The sequence below is a fragment of the Pleurodeles waltl genome, chromosome 9 (genome assembly GCF_031143425.1).
Source record: "Pleurodeles waltl isolate 20211129_DDA chromosome 9, aPleWal1.hap1.20221129, whole genome shotgun sequence".
NCBI lineage: Eukaryota > Metazoa > Chordata > Amphibia > Caudata > Salamandridae > Pleurodeles > Pleurodeles waltl.
In genome coordinates, this window is record NC_090448.1 from 937,005,244 (window position 1) to 937,025,822 (window position 20,579).

The window sequence follows — 20,579 nt, forward strand, 5'->3', positions numbered from 1 at the left end:
TGGTAATTACTTCATCCGTATCCCAGTCCATCGTTATTTTGCACACCATGCCACCTCAGTTTGGAAACAGATATATGCAAATCAGTTTTTACCTTACTCCAGTAGGAGCATTCCAGTCCAAACAGCCAGGCCACGTCCACTCTGAACTGAAATACAAACAACTCTGGACCAGTTTTGTCCTACTTAGGGCTCATTAGCCAGTTGTATCTTGATTCCAGTGACACAACGTGAACGGGACATACGTGAGGATACCTGTCCCACTTAAGGCTACAATAAAGAATACAAAAGTGATAGTAGGGCAATACTGGTCCTGGTTTGTTTTTGTTCTGGTTCAGGGAGGATCTGGCTTGGCAGTTCGGGCTGTCCTGTTCCTACTGGAGTATAGTCAAGACTGATTTGTATGGGGGCGTGGCTGGGCCACGAAAGAAGATGGCCGCCTAAGTCCCGAGCTCTGCGCTGCAGTGGCCCCGAGGTGGCGGCGGGGGCCCTATGGAGGCCGAAAAATCGCCATAACGCACGCCGAAACCCTCCCACAACCTCGAGCTTCCGTCCGAACCTCAACAACTGGCCGCCGAGACCCTATCGGCCGACAGCGTGCCTCGGAGGGAAAGGGGGAAAAATGGCCTACAGAGAGGGCGGAGCCGCGTCTCCTCGACCAGAAAACCGGCTCTCTTAAGGACGGAGGAACCCAGTCCGGAAGACCCTGAGGAGCCTCCCAAAGCCCAGGACCTCCGATCTTGAGTGGGGACACGCTCCGGAGCACCAGGGGATCTAGGATGCACAATATCGAGGTAGGCCCAACTGTGGGGGAGGAGCCGCTCTCTCGAGCCGAGAGAGGAGCCGGCCGCCCTACCATTACGGCAACTGGAGTCGCAGGCACAGTCCTTCGCATCCTATTTCCAAAGGGAGGCGGTGAGCATTTATCCTCTATTTGGCCCGGGAGAGGAAAGAAGACAATGCCACGGAGTGGCGAGGGGAACGAGGTGAGGAGGCGAGGAGGGGCAAACTAGGACAGTAAACAATAGAAAGGAATAAAGACACGGAAACAAGAGAAGAAGGGGAGTAAGGGAAAAATAAAAGGAGGGAGGAAGAAAGAGCAAACAGAAAAGGGGAAGAAGAGAGCTAAGAACCAAGCTAAACAAAGAAGGAGAGGGGAGGCGAAAGGGGGGAAAGAGGGAAAGAAAAACAAAACAGGAGGAGAAGACAGAAAGAAAGAAGAAACACAACAAAAAATTCCCCCCCAACACATCCGGGAACAGAAAAAGGATCAAATAAATTACCGCCTCAACCCTAAAATCCCCCCAAAACAAAACAAAAAAAGAAGAGGAAGGGAAAAAGAAAAGGAAAAAAAAAAAAAAAAGAGAGAATATCAAAAGTCAGAACAAGAAAAGAGCCGGCTGACTGCGTAACACTGCTTTCGCCAGACTCCGAGGAAAACTCTGGAACCAGCTGGACAACACACGCAGACGGACGAGGCGATGCCCGGCAACAAAACAAACCAGAAACCCACTGGTAAGTCGGCACGACAATTATTATTCTCCGAAGCTCTCCATCACAGGCGTCCAATATCTACGATAACAGGACCTCACTCACCACCCTCCCCAACACAATCCACCGCAATGTCTGACAAGGAACAATCCATAACCATGGAAAAAATACTACAGGAGATCACTGCTGTCAGCCGCCGAATAGAGGGAATGGACGCTTCTCTGTCTTCCTGACCCTGGAAACCAAATCTATGAGATCAGACATTGCAGGTTTTCAAACCAGGGTGACAGGCTTGGAACACCGCATGGGCTCATTAGAAACGCAGATGACCACTTATCGAGACAGAGACCAAGACCGCCTTTACCTTAGGAGTAAACTCACAGATTTAGAGGATAGGAGCCGAAGAGATAACATTCGCCTACTGGGAATCCCTGAGCATGAAGAAGGTACAGACTTGCAGGCCTTCCTGGGCTCCGTTCTCCCCAAACTAACCTCCCTGGACTTCGACCCACCGCTGGAATTCCAAAGAGCACACAGAGTAGGCCCGAAACGTTCTGATACATCTTTAAGGCCCAGACCGATAATCGCTTGTCTATTACGCCACAACCATGCCCGACAGATATTACAAACGGCGCGTAAACAGGGCCCTTTCCGGATAGGCCAACATGACATCCGAATAACGTCTGATTACTCCAAGGACACCAACGAACAAAGAAAAGCCTTCCTAGCTCTAAGACCTCGACTTCGCCAAATGGGGATGAAATTCGGCCTCTTCGACCCCGCCAGAATGTGGGTCACCAATAACAGTATATCCAAAGACTTCTATAATCCAGACGAACTGAGCCTTTTCCTTGACTCTTTTCAACATCAGCCTATGGACTCTACCAATTCAGACTGTTCACAAGATACCGGGAGAGAAAACGAAGGGGGAGGACTCTTACCCCCGGGCCCAGAGAAAGAAGGCCCGCTCCATCATGACACCGACCTCAATCAAAGGGGCAGGGACGCAGAGAGGTTAGCCAGACTACACAACAACAGGGGTCAGGTTCTCCACGCTGTGGCAACCTACACCCAACTGTCAGAAAGAGACAAATCCAGATCACCTCTAAAACCAATGACTGTGCCTCCCTGAGACACCGATCCCTCGTTGGGTGCATGTGAGATGATTACAAGACATTGAAACTGGAACGACGAGAACTCACGGAAGGATGAGTACAAGCCCGGGTTTTGTTTGTAACCATTATTACTTAACAATCGTCAATAACCTTTTTAACAACATTAGATGACCATTATGTTTACATGTTCCACAAGATAACACAGGGCTTTATTCTATAACACTGTTGCATAGACATCCACTGTATAACACGAAACGCACAAGCCGGATCTTGCAGACCCCACAGGTGATGCAAACACATACATCGGGACCTTGCTCAGTAGGAACAAGTTCCAACACCTAAAGAGAAGCTGTCATTCACCCCCTCACAGCACTACTACAATATAGAATATTCGACAACACAACACCACACAATAACAACAAGACTACATGAACAGGCCCGATCCTGCAGACAAGTCGTAATGCTGTCCCCTCTCAGCTAAATCTACCACCCTCTACTTCTCCCTTAAACGGCCGTTCCGGGAAACTAGACGAATGTAATATAATCTACACGCAATAATACACATCCCGACGATCACTCTCAGAGTACTGGCACAACATGATCACCTGCCACAGGGGACGATAAGATATAATACAACACAACATTACATATTACGGAGATGCACCACTACTTCTTACGGGAACACTATATCTCCATAGAGACATGACAAACAGGTCGACATTCATACGTATTCCCCAGAATCCTCCCCATGAGGGTGATGCAACCCCCCCATATACTCACGATGACACCTGACCACGTAGATGATGAGCAGTAGACCAACCACTTGTATACACAACCCATGTTCCACCCTTCAATAACAACACCCACCCCAGGGCTGGTCCCACGACATATAAACTAATAGAATGTAATAAGATTACCTGTGTGGAAATAAGTTATATTGCGTTACGTTATGCTATATTATACTATGTTATGTTATACAAATTAACAGATTGCAGTGACATTATGCTGTTTGACATTATGTTGTTTGACATAGTGATATTATGCTATATAAGTATAGCAATATTTCAACTGTTATTATGTGCAAATGTACTCCAATATCCTGACCTGAACCAGCATTATGTTACTTAACACCCTCCCCCCCCCGCCCTCTCCTCTCCTCCGGCCCTTTAGACACCCACCCCTTGATCCCACAAATCACTTCTCCCCCCCCTTACACAAATACCAACACCTACGGTAACATCTACATTACAACCATCACCACATTTATATCTATCATTATAATCATGATTACAAATACACACCCTGATCCACACCCATCCCCCTCCTCACAACATAGAACCCATCGCGATGACATACATCAAGTACAGTGATCGCTAGCCCCCTTTCACTCGAAAATAGGATAAACATTTACCCCATTAACTTAGACACTGGACACTGCGAGGTATCAACTGGATCCTTCTCCATCTCTTAATCCAGGCCAGTGCGAACTCCCCCTCTACCACCTTTCCCACTGTACCCACCCTCACCATATAAAAATTATGTCACCAAATCCCCCCCCCATTATCTACACATCATACACTCCCTCATCAACATAGCTACTATCCTCTCCCGCCCCCCCCCTTCCATAATATGCCCATGGCTTCCCCCCATATCCGTTCCCCTCCTCCGGAGCTCAGCTCAGAACCTGTGCATTCGATCACCTTGGATCAATACTGGCCTCCCCCTGCCCCAACGCCGCCTCCTCGGCAGAGAGGCTGCATCGACGGCATTAGGAGGTCGGATAGGATTCGGACTCGCCGTTTACAGACCGTCCCTAAGGGAGCATAGTACTCCTGGTCCTCCCTATATCCCTCTAACCTCTTCCCCTCCTAATCATCACATCCATTCCCCTTTACAGACAAACTCTAACTCTAGCCTCCTTTCCTCCCATATTATCCCTTTCCCCTCCCTCACCAACCCCTACACGTTCTTGTTTCTCCCCCCCCCTTTTCTTGTTGGGGTACCCGACCCTCATCAGCTGCCTCTGTCTCACCCCTCGAACTCCCAAATATTCATATTACAGCGAACACAGTACCACACGACTACCACCCCCAGTATTGCTGAAATTCCTTCCTCCAACTCAGTATGCCAGAGACAACCCCCCACATAGTACACCCTCTACGAATCCTCTCCTGGAATGTTCATGGCATGACGAATTACATCAAACGGAAAAAGATCTTGTCATATTTCCAATCTAAAAAAGCAGACATAGCCCTGATCCAAGAAACGCATCTTGACAATATAGAGTCCGACAAACTTAGACGTGACTGGGTAGGAAAGGTCCTCTTCAGCTGCTGTCCAGAAGATCAGGGAATCAAGGGAGGCACACCTCGTAAATGTGGCGTAGCGATACTAATACGTAAATCCCTGCCGACCACGATCATTAAAACATGGAATGACACAGAAGGGAGATATACATTTGTCAAACTGAAAATAGGAAATACCTTCCTATGTGTGGGCTCTGTCTATGCACCAACCGGACCAAAGCGTTCCTTCTTCCTACAACTCAATCGCGTACTGACCGAAATAGGGACCACACGCTATATCATCTGAGGGGATTGGAATCTTGCTAGAGATGCCATACTGGACAGGACAGGCCCCATCGATGTGGGCAATAATCCCGATAGGGCCTTACTGACGGACATCACAGCAGATGTAGGTCTAGTCGACTGCTGGAGACTAACACACCCAAAGGACAAGGAATTCACATTAATTTCGTCCGTCCATGGCACCCAATCACGCCTGGACTATTTTCTTGTATCACACACCATAATCCCCCAAATACTAGACACTAGCATCTTAGATAGCGGACTCTCAGACCATTCCCCGATTTTACTCTCTATTCAGGTGGGCTTGACCTCTCCTGGTCGTAAACCATGGCGCTTTGCCATACACAGATACCGTTCCCCCCAGGGGAAAGAGCAACTCAAGGCCCACATATCCACATACATGACCGAAAACATAGGCTCTGTGACATCCAAGCGGGTCTTATGGGCAGCGGCTAAGGCCACTCTGAGAGGGAACATGATGAGGGACGCAGCACTGGCCAATAGAGATAGGGAGGTCCGCTACCTCACCCTAGAAGACACGATCCAACGCCTCACCAAACAATACACTACTCAGCCGTCCCCAGCGCTACGCCGCTCCCTCGAACAAGCCCGAATGGCACACAACGATCTTTACACAACGCAGGCAGAATATGCACTACAAAGATTACGTCACCGCCACTATGAACAAGGAGAAAAGGCCGGACGCCTCTTAGCGGCACAGCTCCGACAGAGAGATGCTGCCTCAGCTATCCCAGCTATAACGTCTCCCTCCGAAGCAGTACTGACCCGCCCGCAAGACATTGTGAATGAATTTGCTACATATTATCAACTCCTTTACACCCCCGAAACCCCGACCAACCAGGCACAGACAGAGGCATTTCTCACTGTGGCAAAATTGCCCTGCCTATCAGAAGCCGGCCGAGCTCTCCTTGAGGGCGATATAAGCAAGGAAGAAATTATACAGGTTATCACAAAATTCCCATACCATAAATCCCCGGGCGAAGATGGATTACCAGCGGAATTTTACAGATGGTCAGGAGAGGAGACAACCACGGCAGTACACGAGGCACTCATGGAGGCGTGCCAGGAGGGCTCTCTGGGTGCCCTGTCCAACAGGGCCACGATTGTCGTCCTGCCTAAACCTGGAAGGGACCCCCTACTTTGCAGTAGCTATCGCCCCATCTCCCTTTTAAACTGAGACGTTAAATTACTAGCTAGTGTCCTTGCAGCACGTCTACGCAAAGTCATACCGTCCCTAATCCATAATACCCAGGTGGGATTTGTACCGGGCCCCACTTCCAGAAACCATATGCGCACACTATGCCACACCCTGCTTGAATCGTTAAACCTACCAGAAGAAGCCTTGGCACTATCCCTCGACGCGGAGAAGGCATTCGACCGCATCGAATGGCCCTATCTATTCACCACCATGAAACATTTTGGTCTCGGAGATCAATTTATTTCTAAAGTCCGATTATTATACGATCACCCTGTGGCACAAGTTAACTGCGGGGGCTTTCTGTCTGACCCATTCCCCATCGGAAGGGGCACTCGACAGGGCTGCCCCTTGTCTCCGCTCTTATTCCTACTAGCAATGGAACCGCTGGCGGCAACTATAAGGAATTCTCAACAGATAACAAGTATCTCCTTACCAGGGGGTTCCTCCAAAATCTATCTATATGCAGACGATATTCTGTTAACCTTGTCTGACTTAGAAAGATCCATCCCATCCCTACTCTCTATCATAGAAAGCTTTGCACCCTTGTCCGGGTATCAAGTAAACTGGGACAAGAGTGAATCGTTGCCCCTATCTCGCGTAACAACGAGAGCTGCAATCCATGGCCGCCCATTTAAATGGACCCCAACCCACCTCAAATATCTGGGGACATATATTAACCGAGGCTTAGAACACATGGTCAGGGATAACCTAGACCCTCTTATATCCCGGATGAAACAGGACTTTGCCAAGTGGACCTTACTCGGCCTATCTATGTGGGGCAGAACACAGGCGGTTAGGATGGTCACCCTCCCCCGCTTCACATATGTTTTAGGCATGCTCCCCCTACAGATTCCGCTCTCTCTTCTCCGAAGGATTGATACTTTGATAAGGTCCTTTGTCTGGGGTTCTATACGGCCAAGACTAAAACCGGGGACAATATTAGTGCGTAGACCCCATGGAGGACTAGGTCTACCCTCAGTAGAACAATACGCTCTAGCCCTACAACTATCACAACTAGCCTACACACTACCAGGCACTCCAGACCCCCCACAATGGACAATCACGGAGAAACACATACAGGGACAACACTCCGAACTAGGCGGGATATATACCGACTACTCTCACTCGTCCAATCCTATCCTCGCGGCCACAAATACAGCATGGCGCAGAGCCCACCGGCTACTGGGAGTGCACCCTTCTCTACATGCTCAAGCCCCTTTAGCGGGAAACAAATGTATAAAAATAGGGGGAAGTACCCTAAGATGGCCCCAGTGGAACGACGCTGGTATCCACAACATAACTCAAATAATAGATGGCAATGATTTCCGGTTCTTTGAATCCCTACGGGAAGAGTTCGGAATCCACAAAAATCAGGAATGGAGGTACATGCAACTCATGCACTGTATGCGCAAGGCCCTAGGACCCCCCCCGTGGACGATCAAAACCTCACCCGTTGTCAATTACCTGCAGAAATGGGGCCGGCACAGAGGAGTTATGGCCGGTCTATACGCTGAGATTACGAACCATCTTTACTCGCAACCCCTCCTAGAACGACTGCGTCTCAGATGGCAAGATCGACTAGCGATAGCCTACACAGAAGAAGATTGGCAAGGCATAATCGAAGCCCTAGACAGAGGGGTCCGCGAGGCCCGCCTGAAATTCTGTCTCTTCAAAATCCTCCAGGAATGGTACTGGACCCCCACAAAACTCTTCAGGGCAGGTCTGATACCACATGCGAGGTGTTGGCGATGTGCAGAGCTCCATTGTGATCTACTTCATATTCTGTGCCACTGTCCGACGATACAGCCCCTATGGGAAGCTGTGTTCCAGACACTTAGGGATTTCATATCAATACCAAACCCGTCACCGATAACACTCATTATCTTACACGACATGCGCCCATACCCCTCCCTATCACGCCCCCATAAACGACTACTTCACACGGCAATTGCCACAGCGAAAATCTGTATTCTTCGACATTGGAGGTCTGCTGTTGCCCCAACACCAACGGAATGGATGACAGCCATGTTCCAAACAGCTACCCATGAGCGAGTCATTTATAACCTACAGGATCAAGTGGCCCTATTTACAGAAATTTGGAGCCCCTTCCTGACAAGACCATGAGGCAGCTGGCTGATGGTCAGTGGATGGCAGTTGACACCCCACCATCTTCCTTTCTCTCCTTCCCTCGCTTCCCTCCCCGCTCTCCTACCCCTTTCCTCCACTCCGGAGACTATTCATCCCAGAGAACATCCTTTACACCATGCCATATCGACCCGCTTAAATACGTACTAGAAACTATCCTTCTTGGTTTTGCTCGATCAGAGGCTAACTGTCCAACATTAGTAGGCAAGACCGGATTCTTTATACATCTAATCCTAAATCTACACAGATACTCTTCCTTGTCTACCCTCCCCTGGAATGGCCCTCTCCCCCCCCATAAATGTATCTTCTTGGCCCACCCTACAATACACGTTGATAAATGTATCACATGGCACAATCCTATAAGATCGTCGGCAAATGACGAGGAACAACCGGAATATCCATCTAATAACCCAGAAACACAGAGCCAAAATATTTACCTTTCCCCCCTAATATCCTACCTAACCCTCCTACTTCCCCGTTCTCCTCTCTATCACTCTTCTCTCTCTCCTGCTCCCCTCTATTACAATTTGACCCCCCAATAACCTCTACCCCCCTTCCCCGCATCCTCTCTAATTTTCAAGCCATAGTCTGTCGACGAATCAATGTACCTATTAGACAATGTACATTCAGATATCATTTGTAAAATTACCATCTGAACCACGGATTACTGAAAAATGTCAATGCATATTGTGTATCGTCTTATATTTTTCTCTAATAAAAAATTTACAAAAAAAAAAGACTGATTTGTATATAGCTGTGTTCAAACTGAGGTGGTATGGTTTGCAAAAAACTTGGGCTTGGGAAGCGGCCACAAGCAATTACCAGTAGCTGAGATTAATTCAAACATTCCATCCATCACTTTTTCGTATACTTCAGTTTGTCACTGAGTGGGATGGGTACGGCAAGACGTGGGACCCATGCATACTGTGTGGTACTGGAACCAAACTACACCTTGCTGATGAGCACTAGCTAGGGCAAAACCGGGCATGGGTTGCTTGTGTTCTGGTTCAGGGAGGACCTGTCTTAGCTGTTCAGTCTGGACTGTTCCCAGGTCAAGGCTGATTTGCATACAAATCGTTTAAACTGAAAACTGAAGTGGCATTGTGTGTAAAATAATGTATTGGAATATGGCTTGAGTTGTTACCAGTGGGTGAGATTAATTAAAAAATCCATCCATCACTTTTTTGTATACTTCATTGGAAAAGAGCTGACTTTTTATTGTTTTCTCCCTATTATAATCATTCTGGCACACCTGTCTGCCAGCTTGGGAAGTATTCCTATTTTACTATTGAAATGTCCCCTTCACACAATAACGGCTGCCTGTGTAGGCAAGGCGATGATTTTCTACACTGGGAATTAAAGGTCTTGGAGAGCAATTAGGCCATACTGCAACTAGTCTTCCTAAAAGTCTTTGTTATCCCCTAATTATACTGCCAAGTTCTAGGCTTGTAAAAGTAGTTGACCTACATGTGTTCATTGTGTGTCCATGCAGCACTTGTTGTAAATGCCCACTTGATTTACAGAGCTGGTGTTGTTTAGAGGTAGGTCAGGCTAGCAAAGACAAATGCTCTAATGCTTTTGTGCGTCCCCTGTGTACGATGGTGGGGCTCTGAAATTGAATGTATTTGTTTTTGATTGGTTATTCTAATTTAGGACCCTCAGAATAAAGCTATTCCATTTCTGAAACTTACATTCTCATTAAATCACACAAATGCTTATAATACACATTCTCAGCTTCACACATTCATGACATTGTGGTATATTATTATTAGGGAAAGGGTAGCAACCCTTCTGTGGTGATCCAAGCATGATTCCCACTTATTGTTCTCTGTCTGCATTCCCTTTACTCCATTTAGCTCCTTAGGATTAACACCACCTCCTTTCATCTGAGATGGTGGTGGACGGCATTCCTAAGACCACTAGGCTCCAGGGGCTCATAAAAGACTTGTGCTCGTCTGTCATGAACACGCCTGAAGCCTCAGCCCTGCATCAAGGCTTCTCCTGTGATGAGGATTTCCCAAGAGGAAGTCCCTTTCAGCTGTAATAGCTTCTCATCTACAACAGCAGTCTACAGACTAACCCATCCTCACATGTATATACCTTTTTCACGTGGGAACCTCTACCCATTTCCTTGTTGCTGAATGATACCTATCAGTATCCAACCACCTTTCAGCGATTCGGTGGTGCAGACACCTTTTGGACCAAGATAGCCTCGCTAAAGCAGACTTATCTTTAAATAGGTCTCCTTTATGGTTGTATATGACTACATTCAATTGTGAAATGCTCAAGAAACAAATATTAATCAGACTGCTTTTTCTATTTTCAGAATTGGAAGGAGACTATGATGTCGAAAGTATGCTGGACAACTTTGTCACTTTCTTTATTGCTGGTTGGTACTTTTAAACTACACATATTTTACTGTTGTGTAGCTTTTTGTCTAATAATGGCAGTTTCAATTACCCAATAGTACTTCATTTATCAACCCGGGATGAATTCAGGGTAAAGGCAGTCTGCCTGAATTAGGACCTGCAACCTTCATGTACTACACACAGTCATGTAGTGAGAAGTTTTCCTCCTAAGTCATCCAGCTAAGATTGTTTGAGATGCAGTTTATTGTGTAATATGAACAGCTCTAGGGAAGCCTAATACCCTACTGCCTAGCAGCACCGATATTGTACTCTACATTAATTGTTTCAACAATAATTACGTTGGCGCTTTACCATTTAACAATATTAGGACTTGATTAGCACAATTATTTGTACAGCTAAAGTCATGATTAACCGTACAGAAAGTTGGAATAGGGGTTGGAAGAAGCTCAGCATACGGAACATTGATAAATCAGTTTTTACAAAAGTAATTTCAGGTTACCAAGCCTTATCCAGATTACAAAATATGCATATTCAACTGTTTTCTAATTATACCCCTCCTCCACAAAACTGAAAATAAAACAGTAGCAAAAAAGGTATGTGGCTATATATATTCAACTCAACACAGTTCTTCCGCAGTAAAACACCCACTAACTGGAATCTGGTGAGAAAGGTATTTTTTTAGAAATGAGAATAAAATGGACCCAACGTGTTTAAGCTTAGCAACACCGATTTGTTTTCATGGATAGGTGTCATGTCTATCAGCATATGTGCAATATACAGTAAAGACAGATTTCATCAAGGCCTTTTCTAATTATATCATTATTTGGTTTGGTCATAATTACATATTTGGGACTCTTATCTAAATTTGTATTGTATTTTTGTAAGTCTACATACTCTTATTTGTCAGTAGTTCAGAAGCACTTTTCAGTCCAAGTCCAAATAGGATTACACTTGAATAATTCATTCGTGCTTTACTTAGACTTGATGCATATTTTATAGTAAATTATTAAGGTGTAATTTCCTTCTAATCCATTGTATCTAACTCCATTGACCAAGTGGTCTTATCTTCTTTGCCATCTCAGTTTATTATTGTTAATTGTGGTAATATGTGTTGTGTGATTCACGATCTAATGTGAGCTCATATCTTGAGGGGGTAGACAAAATAGTTTCAGACCATTATGATCCAGACCATTACATAATCATATTCATTAGTCCCATTTCCTAAAAAAGTGGGGTAAATATGGCAAAGTCAATCCTCATATGTCACTAATTAAAATATTTCTATTTAAGAGTAATGCAAATGCAGCAGATACTACTAAAATCACAACAGTTAGTTTTTACTTTTCATGTTGGTAAGTGAAATACCAACTCTTCACAGTTTTTTAACCATAATGTTCTCATATCTCCAGATTTATTATGAAACAGGATTCAAGATTGCACAATTAATTTATGTGATCTGCTTCTATTGAGTGTCTTAATTTCCTGTCTAGAGCAAAAAAATGTTTTTGTTGTCAAATCCTCATCATGATGTTTTATAGTGTCTTGCTACTGGATATTTCTGATCACGATTTGGTGATGGCACAAATGAACTCTACGATGCGCTTCTTAACCTGGAAAATGGTGCTTCCTATATATCTATTGTGACTAGGCCATTCTACACAATATACCATTAAATTTGACCTGCAACATATGTATTTCATGTTTTTTGCTGGATGCAGTGTCATATTCCAAACTATTAGAACTATGTTTACATGCTTTACAATTCTTGCATATAAAGAATCCCAATGACTCATTACCTAACCTATAGTATGTGGGGTGTTGACAGATGATTCATTAACTTTATACCTCTTAGATTTTTACATTTTCTAAAGGTCTTATCGACGGAATCTCCTATGAATTTATAAATAGTTTTTTCACTGTTCAGTACATCCCTGTTTTTAAACAATATATTCTTCACCCTGTGTGCTTGATTGCTACAGCTGTTTATGACTTTGGTTTTATGTGTTTTTTTGTCGATGTGTGAGGGTTATACTGTAATTCTTCCCTTGTGACTGAATTTATCTTCTCTTCTACAGTTCAGAGTCTTCTCGGTGGATAGCATCTGGCTCTGAAATGCTCTAATATCTCTTCTCTGTTGTTTTTTACTGTCATTTCTTTTCAGTCAAACTAATTTGTCATATGGAATATTCCACTTGACTTGTGTTGAGTAGCTGCTAGAGGTGTGTAAGAGTGTGTTGCCTGCTCTCTTCGTTCTGTAGTGATGTCTGGAAGGTGTCCTCTCTTCTAATTTTAGATCCAAGCACTATATCAAAGATGGACTGTATGTAATGGTGAATGTGATGTTAAGTCTATTATTATTCAAAAGTGTGGTAAATCCTAATAGCTGTTTTACTGAACCATTCCAAATTAAAAATAGGTCTTCAATATCCCTATGGTCAACACCATTGATGTGCACAACACCGTCTCCTATGCTGATGCCATGCAATTCATACTCTTCCTCTCAGACCACTTTTGTGCCAAATTTTGTCTTAAGTCCTCAGTTTTGGAAATTAGCCATCTGGGTGCCGTTAAACCACAACTAAGAGCCCTGAACTGGTGAGACACCTCTTGTGGGTTCAGGACTCAATCAAGCTGGGTCCAGGTGCGGGTTCAAGATTGAGGGAGCCTTTTATGTCCCCATGACTCTGAACAGAAGGCCAGCAAACTAGCCCTTGGAATCACTTCTGATAGTCCTAGGTGCTGATGAAGTTTCAGGGCTCAAAGCAGGACTTGCCTCTCCGGGGTTAAGGCAGGCTTCAGGCAGCAAAGTAGTCCTTCCAGGTACAGAAGCAGTCCTGGCAGAGTGCACTGAATGTCAGAGAAGCAGGCAGTCATCTCAGAGTCCTTTCCCAGGTTCAATAGTGAACTGAAGAGTGGGTCTGAAGGTCATCTTGTTATACACTGATGTCCTACTTCTAGAAGATGGTAGAAGTTTCAGGAAATGTTCTTTGAAGAGCATGGAATGTTCTTACTCCCCTGCCCTGGCTCCAGGCTGGCTGTGGTGATAATACAGGGTTGTTAGTCCCTTTGTTTGAAAGCAGAGCACAGGCTATTAAGGTGAAAGTGGGGCTGTGCTCAGCTCAGCCCCCCCATCCTGCCAGGAGATGGCCCATTGAGGCACACCTAATCCCTCTATCGTTCGACTGTCTGGAAAGAATTCACAAAGTCTAACTGTCAGCTACACCAAGTCATGTGACTCACGTCACGCTGCAGTCATAAAGAGCTGAGGGCAGGAAAATGTCACCTTTCTGAAAGTGGCATTTTCAGAATTGTTATAAAAACTCCCAACTTTACTATTAAAAAGGGTTTATCATTATAATTGCTTTGGTATCAAGCATGACATATCCACCTGCTCCCAATTAGGAAAGACAACCTATTAATTGTAATACGGGATTCTTCAATGTTATCCTATGGTGGGGCAGGCCTCACAATAGTGGAAAACAAATGTAGAAGATTTCTACTACCAGGATATGTAAAAAGTAAAAGTACTTGTCCAGCCTTTTAGTTACACACCACCCTGCCCTAAGGGCTAACGTTGGCCTACCTTAGGGGTGACTTATATGTAATGAAATTGAGATTTATTCCTTGGCAAGAGGGGTCTAAATGCCAAGTCATCATGGCACTGTGACACTGCATTCAGGCTTAAACGGCAAATCTTGGCCGGTACAATAAGTGCTGCAGGCACACTGGTAGCATTTATTTTACAGGCCCTTGGTATATGGTATACTACTCTACAAGGGACATATAGGTATATTAAATATGCCAATCAGGAAAATGCCAATTAAACCACGTTTAGGGGCGTGAGCACAAGCACTTCAGCACTGGTTAGCAGTGGTAAAGTGCATGGTCCTTATGCCAAAAACAAGGTATTTCAGCAGGTAAAACGTTTGGGGGAAGGCCACCCTAGGCTAACAGGCCTAACAGAAAGGAATAACAAGATCAAATACTCGATATAGAGATGAAGCAATAATTAAATGACTTATTTATTGTTTTGTCTTCCTGTGTGGTGAGATGTTATCCCTTTTGCTGCTCAGTATTCAGACTATAGTGAATTATACCCACAACACTTGCCTGTATCTACTAATCGCATGAAAATTCACAAATGTTTTTGTGCAACATTGGTGCACTAAAAAAACTATTTGCTAATCTAAATTCTGCATCAGTCAGTAGGGTTTTAGAGCCTTAAACTGCAATTGCAATGAGAGAAAATCCAGAAGTATTGCAGATTTTTCACTTTTAAGGTTACGGTTATGGCAGTGGCACAGTTGTTCCCAGTGGACCAACTTTTTAAATTGTCATAATGCCAACAAACCCAGAAAGCTTTCCACCACGTTTACATACCTAAAACTATTCTTTAAAAGCAGGCATAAAACCTTGGTGAAAATATTCTGTGAGAGAGATTTTTCAGAGGATATGGGGGATGTTTTTTATTCTTAAGTGCAAAGTGGAGAATCAGAAGGAGTAAATATTTGCTTGTCAGAGTATTCAGAAACTCAGTGACTTTTGTAGATTTCTGGGACTGTTTCCTGGGGTGCCTGAATTCATATAAACTTAGAAATGTACTCCAAATGAAGGATGAAATATGGCAAAGTGACTTTTTGAAGCAGGGGGTTGTGCATTGGACCGCCAGAGTTTATTTCTATCAAACTGAAAGTTGACTTGTTTGCATGTTAGTTTTTTAAGAATATTTATTTGAAGTTTTATGACACATCAAACAGAATTCAAAGTAAACCATAAAGTTACCATGCTTAGCAGGATCATTTTACATTGAAATAGCATATAGTGTGTCGTTTGCACAGTTTTCAAGTTGCATAGACAAGTCTCGCTGTGACTCTAGAAATATTCGACGCATTCAGTGTGCAGTCTGCGTAGCCCATAGCAAAGACCTCCCCACCCTTCCTCCAGTTAGTGTATATGTAGTTTCTCTTTGTCAGATCTTTTGTTAAATATGTAGAGCCAGGTAGGTGCTAAAAGGGGCTCCAGAAGTCCTTCAGGTGAGACTTAGCTGCTATTAGCTCTCAATAGTCTTCCAGTATTTCCTGGCAGAAAGTCACATCAGTCAGTCAGTCTTCCAGTATGGGCTAGTGCAGTGTCCCTAGTGCATCACCACCTTTCTTTTGGCTAGCAGCAGCCTGTGGGTACCAATTGGAATATCTTTAACATGTCACAGCAATGCCACCAGCCTGCGTTCTTGGCACCGGGTGCCCAGCTACTTCTTCAATGCAAGTGAAGACCTACGGCCTAAAGTTAGCTATTTTTCTGAAGTCCCAGGATAGATGTAGAAAGTCAGCCCTCTTTTAGCCACATCGCAGGCATCAGGTCAGAGGCCCATCTTGAGTAGGCCAAAAGCAATATGATCTACGCAGTGGATTAATATTATGTGTATGAGGCCCCGTCTGTAGTTCGGTGAGAGCAGCAGTATCTCCATTTCTCTTCAGTTAACCCCCTAACCAAGGTCAGCCTGCCATCTCTCCAATGCCTTAGGCTTGACTGTAGGGGCTTTCTCTTGCATTGTGGTGTATAGTCTTGTGATCAACCTACTAGGGGAAGGTACTCAAGAACACAGTCAGGAGCATTAAGCTTGTCCGGCTCCCATGGAAAGGACCAATGCAATGCCTTGTAGGTACTTTGCAGCCTGTGATAAAGGAACATATTCAGCGGTGTACAGTTCTTGTGCACCTGCATTTCTTGTTGCACAAGGAACATGCCCTCTGGGTAACAGGCCTCCCATTCTCTGCAGTCCAAGGGTTTTCAGTTGCTGCTGTGCCTGCTTTTCCTTCACCGGGGCTAGCACTGGATTATAAGTGAGCAGCACCAGAGTAGAGGTGGTCCAGTCGAGATGTGTGGTGTAGTTGACTCCAAACCCATAATTTGCATCTAATGGTATTGATCATGTCTCTTGGGAGGGTTGGCATATTGCAAATCGTCAATGAGAATGGGCACAGACGGGCATTGTCCACTTCTATAGCAATGTAGGGTAGGTGCAGTATGGGGTGGAACCAGTGATAGGCATTTGGGGATTGTCCACAGTAATAAAACAGTTCTACATCATTGACAATCATCCCTCCCTGTTAAAAGGGCAGGATCAAAACCTCCCAGGCTAGCCGCAGCTATTTGGGTAAAGAGGGAGCAGACTTGATTGAAAGAGGCTGTAGCAAGCAGCATGGGGAAATTGGTAAACTAAAGACAATCTTGGGCAGTATCTTCATTTTGACAAAGACTATTCTCTCGACCAGGAATTTGCCTTTCTAGCCATCCCAAAGCCCTCCTGTAATTCTCCTATGAAAACTCAGACACATCTCTGGTAATCCTAATCCCTAGGTATCTAATCACTTCGTCTGTCCATTTCAGGGGGTACTTCATGGGAAATCTTGCCATGTTGTCGGACAGGGAAAAATAAATAATTCCATAATTAAAGTAATTACAGAGAGGGCATTGAAAAATGTACATTTGCGTAGCTTAGGCAGCAAGTTCTGGGTAGGGTCCATCACATCAACGGTGACATCGTCTCCATACATTGAGAAACAAAACTTGGGTCATGTAGTTCAGGCCTCAGTCAGAATAATGGTGCCTCAAACGTGCAGAAAGAGACTCCAGGGCAATTGCATATAAAACTGGAGACAGCGCATATCCCTGTCGAGTGCCTCTGTTGATCATTATTGGGTCAAATACTATACCATTTGTCTGAAGCTTAACACTAGGAGATGCGTACAGGAGCCTGATCTATTGAAGGAAGTTTGGGCTGAATCTAATGCATTCAATAGGGCAAAAAGGAATGGCCATTCAGGGGAACCAAAGGCCTTTGTAGCACCTAGGAAGACCACTGCAGATTAAAGTTGCAGATGTGAAGGTTGAAACAAGGCAAAGAGAGTGCAGAGATTGTGTACTTTGGAACACCCTGGGACAAAGCCTGACTGATCCAGTATTGTAGTCACAAGAATGTATGGCAGGATTTAATTATCTATGTTTATCATGGAAAGTGGCCTGTAGGAGTCACAAAGCTTAGACTGTTTCTTGGATTTGTAAATTGTTACTATTAGTGCCTCTCAGATTGACGGGGCAAGATGGCCAGTCACCTTGGCCTTCTCATATACTGCTAGTAAATGTGGGGCTAATATCTCCCATTATTCCTTGTAAAATTGAGCTGGTAGTTCATCCAGCCTGGGGACCTTGTCTCCTAGCATGCTGCTGATTGAAGTATATCATCAGTAGTAAATGGGGCATCTAGAAATTGTCTGTGGCCACTGTCTAAGCAGAATAGTTGAATAGAATCAAAGTATTCAGTGAACCTGTCTGGGCACCAAGGCATGAGGCCAGTAGAGGCATCAGAAGTAGTATAGAACTGAAGCATTTTATGAAGGATATAGGCACAGAAAGGACATGGTTTCCTGGTGAGGTTTAGTAGCTCAGTGAAGTAGAAGTTGCTCTACTTTTTCTTAAGTAGGGCTGCCTGGGTCTTGCTCGCTGTGTTGCCTTCAACATAGCAACAAGCGATGGCCTCCTTATGCGAGAAGCAGGATTAGTTTTCAGCTCATTCTTTGTACTCCAAAAGTTTGTCACAAAATTGCACCAGGTTTTGCATGTCTGGCAAGTCGAAATAGAAATGTTCAAGTTACAAAGTTCGCTGTTCAGTGCCTGCAGCTGCCTGCGAAAGTCTTGGAGAACTCCTGACTGCTTTGACATGCATAAGTCCTGGATATAGGCCTTGAAGGCCTCCCAGAGTAGTCCAGAGCGGTCACCGAGCCTAGGCTCTGCTGGTAGAATCTAGCAATGGTAACCCCCTTCTTCTTTAAAGAGAGGATTCCTGAGTGCATTTGGAAGTTATCTCTCTGTGTTTTGCTTTTCACTAATGGCTGAGCTGAAATACTCATGCACTGGAAAGCGCTTCTTAGTCCAAAGAAGACATTTATTATTTCACTACACAAGGTCCTAAAAGGAGATTAGCATGTTGAAAGTACACGTTTAAGAATGGTCACAGCAATAAAATGAAAAACATACATGAATGATTCTCCACTGCAATATACACAGCAAAATATGTATCTATATTATAATGCGAAGCAAATAATGAATTAAAAGGAATGCATTACCATGAGGCAAGGGCCAACTCCTTCCTCTCCCTCCTATCGGCATCAGATCACCAGATCCCAGAATCGATCGAGGAGAGAGAGATCAATTATCCTCACAGGAAGGATGACACACTTCAGCGTCCTGAATGCACCTGAGACCTGCTCTGTCCCTGGTCCATCTGGTCTCGGCCTCTTATACTTTAAACAAACAAGAGAGGAAATTTCCAGACTTCGCTCTCCCTGCAGAAGTTTATTATATAAAAAAATGCTGTTTACTTTAGTCCAGCTTTGAAAATAACATGTTGAAACGTGGCCACAATCCCAAGACGTCAAGTCAAAGCAAGGCTATGCCCTGCCGTCTGAGTACATTCTTATCAGCCAAAGCCCTTGGTGAATGAAAACAAGACAGAATACACAGTGTACAACGTGGAAAATCATTTGCAGCTTTTAACATGGCAGTGTCTAATGCTAGGATAAAGTCAATAGGCAGAATGAAGCTAAGGCTAAACTGAATACAAAATGGAGTCTGTAACTGGTGAACACTGGACAGCTAAACCAGGTGCAAAGTGGTGTAACACAAAGTCAGTGGTCAAAACACACATTTCCCTACACCATGTGAATGTGCAGACCAGTGTGCCAACCAAGGGAAGTGTTCGGCAACTGGCACATGATCCGATAGTGTGCAGGCGTAGTGCTCAGCGCTTTCAGTGCACAAGCAAATGTCTCTAGTGACCAGCCAGTAGTCTATTTTGCACCACAGGCCTTAGGAGATAGTCACGCATGTGCCTTCAGTCACCAGGTGCTATCCCCTCCAGATCACTGTTGAGTGGTCTAACGCCTTTTTTTTGTCCCAAACTAGGGCAAAGAAATCTGGGGTCAACATTAGGGCAATATACACAGGCAGTGGTGAGGTTAATTCCTAAGAGTATGTCATGCAGGGGTATGTATAAGCCCTTCATGCCGCAGATTGACCTAAGAATCTGCCACTGTAGTCCACTCAAAAAGAGGAAAGCCACTCCTCAAGCATAAGCTGAGTAAGTGGAGACATATGCTTCTAAGTAGTCATGATATTGTGTTCTCAGTTACGTGAGGCTCCTGTAATACTGCTATGTCAACATTGTCTCTCTGGAGGTAGACAAATGTTTGTCTGACCCTTTTGGGATCATTCACACTGCATACTTTCCACGACATGAAAGTAACATTTCTCATAGCTGTTCACTGAATGCTACATTTGGGGGTTCAGGCTAACAAGGGGCATTGCCCCAAGGGGCTGTCATCTGAAGATCAAAGCATGGTGCATATGTACAATGGCTGAGGAATGCAATATGCATATTGTCATGGGAACTGCTCTAAAACAAAAGTCTAAGTAATCCTCCCTACCACAACAACTCCATCCTGTTGAAGAGCATTCCCAATCCCCAAAACACCAAAGTCAAAGAACAAATAAGTTCCCATGTAGGGGGGCCAGTTTCACAGACAGCGAGCCACATGTGAACACAACCAGATACCACACGGGAGCAGAATGCAGGAGTTCTAGTGCTTAGGCATCT

The 20,579-nt window shown here is 44.7% G+C and overlaps 1 protein-coding gene across 2 annotated transcripts in view; it reads left to right on the forward strand.

Annotated features, from left to right (window-relative positions):
• The window catches only part of LOC138260125 (cholesterol 24-hydroxylase-like), a 279,929-nt gene that overhangs the window by 173,261 nt on the left and 86,089 nt on the right, over positions 1–20,579 (forward strand). For both annotated transcript variants that reach the window (XM_069208300.1, XM_069208301.1), the window contains exon 9: positions 10,882–10,944. In XM_069208300.1, the coding sequence (XP_069064401.1) occupies positions 10,882–10,944 (63 nt within the window). The remainder of the gene's footprint in view (positions 1–10,881; positions 10,945–20,579) is intronic.